Source organism: Gobio gobio (genome assembly GCF_949357685.1).
Source record: "Gobio gobio genome assembly, chromosome: 24".
Lineage (NCBI taxonomy): Eukaryota > Metazoa > Chordata > Actinopteri > Cypriniformes > Gobionidae > Gobio > Gobio gobio.
The window spans coordinates 25,694,936-25,705,304 of record NC_137120.1 but is presented as its reverse complement, the minus strand read 5'-3'; the positions used below and the strand labels follow the sequence as shown (position 1 = coordinate 25,705,304).

The window sequence follows — 10,369 nt, the reverse complement described above, 5'->3', positions numbered from 1 at the left end:
TTCCTATATGTACATATGGAAAAGGACTGTAAAATAAAGTGCTATTTAAATTTATTAAAAAAAGTGAACATTTTAAATATGAATCTGCAAGGTCTAATATTATTTTGGCACATGTCCACTATAGTTATTTTTTCCTTTTTTTTTTTTTTTTTTTTGTGTAACCAAAAAAGGTGACACCACGATTCAAGCTGAAACATTGTAAAATCCATTGCTTAGTTGAAAGGTGAGCCGCTTGACCTCAGGGTGATAGTTAGGCAGTTAAATGGCAGCATAACAATTTGAGGCATGTTCCTCAGGGTTACAGGTCAACATGTTTTCAGGTATGAAAAACAAAGCAGTTATGACCTGATTCTGGTGTACAAGTTTTCTCTAATTTGTCCAAGCCACAGCGCTATCCAGTTCGGTCTTTTGAAGTGACTCATTAAGAGTTTACAAGGCAATCACAGAGACTCAGAGTGGTACCAGCTGTAGAAACCATTTTTATATATGCACCAGAAAGACGTATGTAGGGTTAAAGCTCTAGCCAAAGGCATCGCACGGGCCTGTTGAGTTGATTCTTGCAACTCACTTCGCTGTAAACTGTTGTGTTGGTAAAGCAAGCAGCCCTAGATCGGATCACAGCTGCAAATAAGTGACGTTTTGTTTGAGTCATGATAGGGAGTGGTTAATGCTCTTCTCAGAGCACGGGACGTTCTAAAGTGGATCTCTTGTTTTATGGTGCTCCGTGCTGATGATGTAGTAGGAGACACATGCTAGGCTGTAGTTGTATAATTTTTGGGCATCTTGATTCATGAATATGTCTTTGTTCACATCCTGTGGGTCAGACGAGACTCACTGGAACGAGTGCTTCCCTTTGCACGTCGCATGCAGTGGCACGTGTTAGAAGCACTTTCATTATAATCACTTTTCCCCCGCCCCAATTTCCGCCGATGTCCCTTGAGGTGATGTTGTTTGGCAAGGAGAAGTCTGGACGCCCTTCTAGACGAGACGTAATGTGTAGCAGTTAGCAATGGGCGCAGAGAGACAAGTGCTTCTGTCTGTGATGATGAAATAGTGGGATACCGTACTTTCCAGCAGGTCAAATCACTGGATGAAGAGAGGCATATGCCATCTGCCGGTTCATCTTATGTCCTGCTCTTGTACGCATTGTCCTCCTTGAACCCAGACACCCTTTAGGCTGTTTGCCATTATAGGGGTGCCTCAAGTCCGTGTATTAGGTCCAATCAAATTTTGGAGGGAACAGCCTCACACAAGCACAGACATGCACACCCACAAACACACAAGCTGCAGGGAAAAAATCCTTGATGGAAGAAAAAGTGAGAGAGTGTGTGGTCGAGCGAGCCCAGTAAATGAAAGCCATGCTCACCCCCCACAAATGTGTGTGTGTGTGTGTGTATCGGTGAGGGTGGGTGTGATTGAGGCACACATCAGCAATCTCCTCCCTCCCTGGTTACTATACATCCTGGAGGACTCCTCGCACTGTCTATCACTCAGCAGAGGCACACGGTGAGCTCAAGAAGTCCTGACTTGACACCAGTAGAAGAACCAGCAGCAACTGTCTTAGAGAAATCAGGCAGCATCTCTTCTCGATTGGAGCAGAGCACCATGGCAGGCAGCGCTGTCCTTCACTTGGGCTTCCTTCTGACGCTTGCAGGAATTCTCCTCCTCGCATGCAGCTCCGCACAAAGAGTCAGAGGCAAGTTCAGCACCACGGTGCCGCATGCTCGCAGTGTCATGCCCTCGTGCTTATTTTTTGTGATGCACCTGTTTGTGTTTGAGAATGCCATGCATTTCTGCAGTAGTTCTTGTATAATTAGGAAAGTAATGTGATAGTTGCAGGTGTTAAGCTCTAACTACAGTACACGGTTCATTATCATTAACCTGTTGTGTTTGCATTGCATTGGTCATCTTTTAAATTTTCATTAATTATAAGAACATGCAATGCATTTTGCACTTGCAGGTGCATTTGGGCATGCATGAGCAGAACTGAGTGTATATTATGAGAATCATATGCAGCAGTCAGTCTTGCATGATTATAGATGGGGCGAAGCCAAACTCTGCAAAAGGGAAAAAAAGGATAACTGGAGCCTGAAAGGTGCTGGAAAATGAGACATGTGCAATCTGTCTGGCATTGTCCAGAGTCCAACTTGAGCCAGCCAGGCACTTAGATTTTTTTATCTTTGCTGGTTGCAAAATTACATTTAATTTTGATAGACTAAAATTGGAAACAATGATGCTTACCTCATGGTGTATGCAACAAGTCAAAATGTTCTGCATGTATGAGTGTATGCATATATTCCATAAAGGTGTTTGATGTGTGTTCTAGTCTAGTGTATACGCAGAATGAATACATTGCACTTTGGCATTTGTGTATGTGTTTACACATCTTCCAACACCATGCCAGAGTTGTACGTGCATATGTGGCGTGTATCTGTTCAAGATCTCATGCCCCCAGCATCCCTGTGTGCTTAGATTAGCTACGGCATTAGTAATACAAGCTCTCTGTTCACTATCAGCGCTCGTTCATCTGCTATTAAAAACCACCTCCATCTCCGGAGGGGAAGAATGTCCGCACTGGCTCAGTGCCTGTTCTCTTGTACTGAGCGTCATTCATCACAGCTAGTCAATCAGACCAGCAGCGTTCTGTGTTTATATTTTGTTGGCCAACTTCGTTTCCTTATGGATGTTGACTGGACAAAAAGACAGTTTAAATTACTGGGTGGGGATGAGTTCAACAAGTGTGAAGACATATTGAAAATATATCATTCTTGCTGAAAAGAATGTGGTTTGCTGGTTTTAGAGTGGTTTTGGGCACTTTTCAGCTGGTTTTGCTTGGAGACCACTTCTGTGAAACAGCTGTACACCAGTTTGGTCAAGTTGGGAGACCAGCTAAACCAGGTAGCATAAGATTGGCCAGACTGGGAGACCAGCTAGACCCGGTTGGACAAGCTTGGTCAGACTGGGAGACCAGCTAGACCCGGTTGGACAAGCTTGGCCAGGCTGGGAGACCAGGTAGGACAAGCTTGGCCAGACTGGGAGACCAGCTAGACCAGGTTGGACAAGCTTGGCCAGGCTGGGAGACCAGGTAGGACAAGCTTGGCCAGACTGGGACACCAGCTAGACCATATTAAAACAGTGAAAACAAGCAAACTATCTTAGTCTGGTTTAAGTATTTTTTTCTTCTTCAGCATGAATGAACTTGATTGATATTTGACGCCTTATAAAGGAAACTGAGCTGTCTGAGCTGTCTGCATGTTCACCTGACTTAGACATAGCTTCTACTTGTTACTGTACTTTGTGTTGCCATGGGGCAAAAACAGCTTAACAACACATGTGCAGGCAGCTGTACTGTAAAAGCAAGCCATAGAGGTTCACAATGCACCCTGGGAACTGCAGCCAAATGCTATTGGGGAAACAAACATTGAATTTCGAAATGAGCATGTTTAGGAATGTTGTTAGCAATCATGGGTTGTCTTAACGCTACTAATACTGGTTGTTAATATCAAAATGTATGTAGATGAACACCTCTGAAAGTCAGAACAAGACAAAGTGGATGAAAGGATTTGGGGGACGAAGGGGAGATGGGAGCAGCTGTTGAGAGCAGAGATCAAGACTGTTGTAAATGTGCCTGAAAGACGAATGATTTGCTGAAGTATGGGAAAACATTAGATTTACTCACTCCCTCCGCGCCCTCAGGTGATTTGCTTCTTCTGAAGTTTAGTGCCATTTTTAAATAATTTCCTTGAATATTTGGGTCATATTTGTCCTTTAATGGGGTGCGAAAGAGCCTGGAGCTCTACATAAGGACCAGATTTCTGAATTTTCCATGAAAAGTGCTGACTTAAAGAAATAGCTCACCCAAAAATGAATTTCGTTTTTCTCATTTCGTTCCATTGCATGACCTTTTCGTCTGCAAATTAAGATGTTTTGAAGAATGTTTCAACTGGTTTTGTCCATGCAATGACAAAACAACTTTGGACCCAACTGACGTTCATTGTATGGACAAAAAAAAGAAAGAAAGTCATACAGATGTGGAGGACATGAGGGTGAGTAAATAGTGACAGAATTTTCATGGTTTGCGGTGAACTAACACTCTAAGCTTTGGTGGTCGTTCATTGTAAAGCCAAAGATCACTTTTAGTTTTCTTGAATTTGCTTATTTAAAGTCTTGAACATGAAGGGGGAAAAACAACTGAAATTGTTTGAGATTGATTTGATAAATTGGACTGATTTTGAATGCAGACTTGGCAAGTGCCTTGTGTAGCATGGCTGCAATCCACAAGGAATGCTGTGAATCAAACTGACCCTTCTAGAAATCAGTGTGTTTGTAAATTATGTTTTAAGTGGAACAAGTGCCAGACGTCCAATAAAAACTGGACCGTATTCATGCAAAAGCTAAAAACGAACCGTATCTGACAGAACACAGCTTGGGGCAGGGCTTTGGCTTTGGCTTTGTCTGAGCCTGGAAATCATTCAACATCAGAGCCAGAAAAGAGCATGCATGATTACGCTTGTCAGTGGTGTCAAATGAGATATACCTTCCCCCTTTGCTTCCCCTCAATATCTGTGCTATCCGCCCACCCTCTGCGTTTCTGGCTTTTTAAGGTAAAACATCAAATCTTTGTATTCCAAAAACATATGAAAGAATCGATCCAAGTGACTAGAAACTAAATTTTCAATTGACCTTTGGTGCACAAAATACAAATTACTCAGTGCCCAACGTGACTTAGCTAAAAACCTATTATTAGTCAAGTTATTGAATCCATTAGAAATGGGAAAGTTTTTTTCTTTCAAAGTTGAAATGTAATATAAGAATTTGGCTTGTTCATTTTGTAACAAGAAAGTGTTTGTCTTCAGGGAAAACCACCAGATTCAGATGCTTTCAAATGCTTTATGGTTTGACCAGCATGGAAAATGTGTTTGTGTTTGTCCTTGCCCCTGAGGTTAAACCATTGTCCAGTCCTTCTCCAGTGGTATGGTAAAACTCTTGTAACTGCAAAGCAACATTTTACGATTCTTGTCAGATGTTAAACTATAAAATTTTGGGAACGGAAAATATCCCTCAACTACGGCTTTTAAAACCTCTGTGGTGACAAGCTGGTGTGAACAGATAAACCAACAACAGTACTCAACCGCAAGTGTCCAGCCTGTTCGTGACTCAGAGCCTTGGCCCCAGTCTAAAGCTACATTGACATGATTTAGCAACTAAAAAAGACATATGAAAGAAACAAGACTGCGCCTGCCTTTTAATTATAGTTCATCAAAGTGATATGGTACATTGTTGTAATGTTAAAGAACACCTAAAGAGAGTGCTCTCCACTGAGGAGTTTATTTACAATGATCCCAGTGAGATTCAGAAGTGTGTATTTTTCCCTTGTACAAATTCAATAGCTTCCCTGACCACACACACTTCCCTCTTCTGTTTTTTTAAGGGATTTCTAAAGATTAAAAAGACGAGTTACTGAATCAGCCTGTTGATTTTTCACCGTTCTGCTTCACTGTAGGGCAATTTGAAAGGTGTCTTCTTAGAAACACAAAAAATAACCGCTTGCTGTTCCAAACAAAATCAGTTCATACTTCATAGGGACTTCTTTTTACATCAAAAATAGACAAAAAAGTATCATAAAAGTGGTCCATCAGATTCATCCACTATATTTCAAGTCTTCTGAAGTCATACAATACCTTCGTGTGAGGAACAAACCAAATTTAAGTCCTTATTTACAGAACATCTTCCCCTCTGTTGAGCTGCTAAAGTTCCCCTCTTATGCTATTTTAACCTTTTATGCTCTGGGACCATTTTGGGGGATTTCCGCCTGGATTTTGCCTACCCAAAATCGAAAAGCTTCCCTTACCCACTGACAGTGGTCTGAATACACAATTTTGGTGTCATAAACCACTTTATAAATTCATTTTTGAAAGTATATAACTCAGGCCCTGTGTGCTCTAGCACCCAGCATACAGTTTTGGCTGTTTCCACTAGATTCCAGAAAATACTGGAAAAAAGATTTTTGTCTGTATCATGTTGTATGCAAGATTTATTCAAATGGATCTGGATGGAGGAATATTACTTTTTTTATGTAATTTCCACCGATTTGGGGTAGGCCAAATCCAGGCGGAATTGGTACCAGAGTAATTTAGTGTAAATAAGTTGCTTTGTGTAAAACAAATGCCATATATCCAGAAAGGAGACATTCTAAGCTTTCAAATGGTACAACATATGATGTCAGAGCTCCTCCACAGACATTTAAAATTTAAGTGATGTTATTACAACACATTTCGGGAGGAGCACGTTCAGATAAGTAAACATAATTAAACACGAGTGGAGCACATTAAGCTATTATGTTAAATCTGCGGGAATTGTATCAGTAACAGTGCATACATTAGCAGAGCACTAACTTGAATGACTGATGACTGATGCTCCATCCTTTATATTTACTCAAAGTTGTAAGAACGACAGACAATCTGCATTAATAGACACAGTTTTAGGTAATAGTGGTGTTTAGCAGAAGTATTTCAGTAAGACATTAAAGTCCTCGTGAAATCAAAATTGATCATATTTACTTTGTTAGCGCAAATTGCTAGTTCTGTGGTGAACAATCCATCCGTGCAAGTCAATCCGCATCAAAAAATTATTTGGCTTCGTAATCTTTAATCAAAATCTGAAAATGCTCCTCCCCTCTACATTGGTAGGCCTTTTTTGATGACGTCTGTTTGACGGCTTGGGCTTCGACACCGACATGCCATCATTAAACACGCCCATCCAACTGACAGTCTGCTGCCTGCAAGCTAATAAACAGAGATGGCGAGGAGGTGCGTTTTCTGAATGAAACGCCTACGTTTCTATATCCAATCAGGTCACAGGGAGGAAAAAACAAACCACGCCCTCTGTTCTGCTCATTTAGTATTCCGTTTCTCTCGGAAATACGTCAAATCACTGAAATAAAGTCGGTTGCAACTTCCGGTTCACTGGGACTTTAATAACGTGAGTTAGCCGGAAACTATATAAAACACAAAACTGGTCCAAAAAAGAGCTGGTCCAAATAAACTGGGTACTGAGCCATCTTTCAAGAGCAAGCGTTTTGCGAATCCCGCGTTGAACTCTGAGATTTGAGAACAGTCGTTAGTAAAATAACATTTGAGGGCTAATTGTGGTCAAGTTATTCAAGGGTGGACAACGTACAACATAGGCAGGCATTATGCAAATGCATTTTCTAGCGACGTAGAACCGTCGTGCAGTGAGATTCGAATTACAAACGACTCGTTAAGATTGTTCATACGTTTAAATATTTTGCTCTACAGACGTCAAATGATTTTGAGCGAGTAAATAACGGCAAAGTTAAAAAAAATTTGGGAAATGAGCCTGATTAATGAGATCTCCGGTTAAGCTGGTGCTTCGTTGTGACTTTGACAAATTGGGGCGATGAGCTTGACCTGCCAAGCTTGCAATTACTTATAAAGTTAAATACACACATCACTTTCCAAAGGCCAAGACCAACCAGCTTAAATCAGTTTAAAGAGGACGTTTCGTGGCCTCTTTAACTCAACGTAATCGTTAAACAGTTTTGATTGATGGGAAAAAGGTGGAAGCGGAAAAATCTTAACTCAGCCTGGTGGCTTATTGGATTTAGAATGGGCCTGAAACTGACTCGAAACATTTTCCATGCTGCAAATTATCCAATGAAATGCCAGTGAAAGATGACGCTGGCATAAAAGGAGGTAATTTATAATGAATTGCTTGGCTCGGGTATGAAAAGATAATGATCAGATCACTTTAAATGTGTGTCTGTGTCAAATTCTGAAACTGTACAAAGCCTCAAAGGCTCATAATTCTGGTAAATATAATGCTGCGTAACTGGGCCGGGATATTGGAGGTCCATATGCTACTGTGCTTTGAGTGAAGTGATGAGGAGCTCAACTGTGAAAGCCATTGTCCTTGATTTACCTCAATGAATATTTTCATGGCACACACTTTTGCACTCCTCCGCACCCCTTTGGCCACATAAATCAACAAACCCCATAAATTCATAAACCCCATCCAACACATGGGAAACATAAAGTCTTACACTTTACTCTTTGAGTAATTAATCATTTATTCATTGCAGTGTTCTGAAAGTCACAATTTTTGTGTAATTGCTTTTTACTGCCATTGAATGGTAAACAAAGAAACACAGAGCATTTGAAGAGTTCCAGCACTGTTTCTTAAGCAAATTAAAATAATTTCAAACGCTTTTTCCTCCACACAGTAAGAAGACAGAATATGAAGGTTCGGATCAACGCCACTGGGGATACCATAGTTTTGAAGTTCGTTCGTCCCAACCCTGACATCAAACTTGAGGGCTACATCTTAGGCTATGGTTCCAGCATGTTCTCCAAACAGTTCATCCAACTTCCAGAAAACGGAGAACCCTATGAGACCGAAATTGGTGAGTTCGAGTATAAACACACTCAGCTGCTATTTCGCTCAAGAGCCTGAAGGAAGCCCACAAAACAATCACTAATGTTGTTTTGTGGGTTAGCACAGGACAGGAGGAGTAACCACAAATGGTAGATTCCCTAACCCATCAAAACCACGTCTTGATTTGCACACCTATATTTGCGCCAACTCTTCCATTATTTGAAAACACAAACTGTAATTGAACCCAAAATTAATGCTATTTGTTAAAGCTTTGGTAACCACAGCATTTGTCAACACAAAAAATCCACAGATCACTTTGACAGGGTAAAAAGGGCACATATTACTCCCAGTAAGTTAGTTTTTTGCCTGTAAAATAACTTCCTGTTGTCCATTCATCATCATTCTCCCAGGAGCTACAAACCCAGAGTTCATTCTGAGGAGGTTAGGGTCAGGTCAGAGGGACCCTACAGCTAATATAAGTTTTTACTAAATGGGCTCACGCCAGGTGCTTCATTTTGCTTCTGCTGGTATAACAGAGTTCAGTTGCTTATGGATTTATTCAACCTGGTCTCATTGTGAAAATGTACCTCTGGCAACGTTTTTGCAAACCGCCAAAATACGTACCAATAAGTACATATCTCTGCAGTTTCAAAGTGAAATGAACACTAGAGGCAGTAAAACAGCAAGCACTTTTTATCGTTTTTTTTTTCCATGTAAATGAATACATTTTGGAGTTTGCGTCACTTAATCTGCTCCATATGCTCGGCTTTTTTTATATAATAAGTTTGCTCAGTAGCTCAGCTGGTACAGATTTGTACTTGTAATAATGAAAGCTCAGGTACGAATCCCGTGAAAGACAAGTCATGATAAAAGAGCTCAAAGATGAGGTCACACAAGCTAACAAGACATGGTTACTATTGTATTTTTGTCACATTTGCTTTTGTTAACACTATCGGTTAGGTTTAGGGTTTAGTGTAGGTGTACGTTAAAAAAACAATGTCACAAAACGTCAGATTGACGCTCATCTGTTCCGGGAAAAAAACGAAGCTTTTGGCGGCACCCAGTGGACATATCACTTTGAAACTGCAGTGATATGTACATATTGGTACGTATTTTGGGGTTTGCAAAAACGTTGCCAGAGGTACATTTTTGCAATGAGACCAGGCTGGATTTATTACGTAATTAGGAAGTGTCCAACAAAGCATTTTTAGCAAGCTGAAAATGCCAGCACTCTTCTAAAAACGCCTTGCTGCACACGGCGGCGCAGCAGTTAGAATCTAGCTAGCATACTAGAATCTGATTTCCCAGATTTATCCCAGTTTATTTCTGAATATAAAATGTGGATACAATGTAAATTATTTGTTCTGCCTCTTGTTTTCAATGATTTTGTTCCGATATTGTTGACACCTGTTGTCGCTGTACAGTGTACAAGCAGGATGTGGCAATTGTTCGGTGTGGTATTTTTCCCGCCCCTCCTCCACTGTGATTGGATGGCTGCGTAAAAAGTGACAGTTATGAGCACTGCGTTTTAGGACTGAAAATCCAATTCTGACCACTAGTGTTGACAACAAACAACATGCGATTTAAGATTGCAGTGGACAAGGTCTCAAGAGTCAACCTCCAAGTCCAAGCATTTGAAGTTCTCCACAATGGAAAGCACTGACGCAAGCAGAACAAAATTATACATATGCTTATACCCTTATCCAGAAGCTTACAAACAAAGAATTGTTTGTTCCAAAAGGAAGGGCCTCTGAGTTTTTGGCTTCTTTACCTATGCAATCCAGCATAGGAACACACAGTCACATCATTATTCAATATTGGCCGCAGACTCAGGGATCATTGCTCTTGAATTTACAGTGTGTGCTGAGAATTCAATATGATACACGTGCACAACAGATGGCCGAAAAGGCGAAAGCAGTTATTGGCGTCTTCCCAACCTGACATGCCACATGCATATGCACTCATAAATGTCCAG

At 40.8% G+C, this 10,369-nt stretch overlaps 1 protein-coding gene across 11 annotated transcripts in view; it reads left to right on the top strand.

Annotated features, from left to right (window-relative positions):
• Positions 1-1,379: 1,379 nt before the first annotated feature.
• abi3bpb (ABI family, member 3 (NESH) binding protein b) overlaps positions 1,380-10,369 on the top strand; it is a 38,477-nt gene continuing 29,487 nt past the window's right edge. For 9 of the 11 annotated variants that reach the window (XM_079807621.1, XM_079807619.1, XM_079807628.1 and 6 more), the window contains exons 1-2: positions 1,492-1,696; positions 8,243-8,422. In XM_079807621.1, the coding sequence (XP_079663747.1) occupies positions 1,606-1,696; positions 8,243-8,422 (271 nt within the window). In that variant the 5' untranslated portion in view covers positions 1,492-1,605. Of the gene's footprint in view, positions 1,697-8,242; positions 8,423-10,369 lie in introns of all 11 variants that reach the window. The other 2 variants (XM_079807620.1, XM_079807627.1) reach the window with 2 other exon arrangements.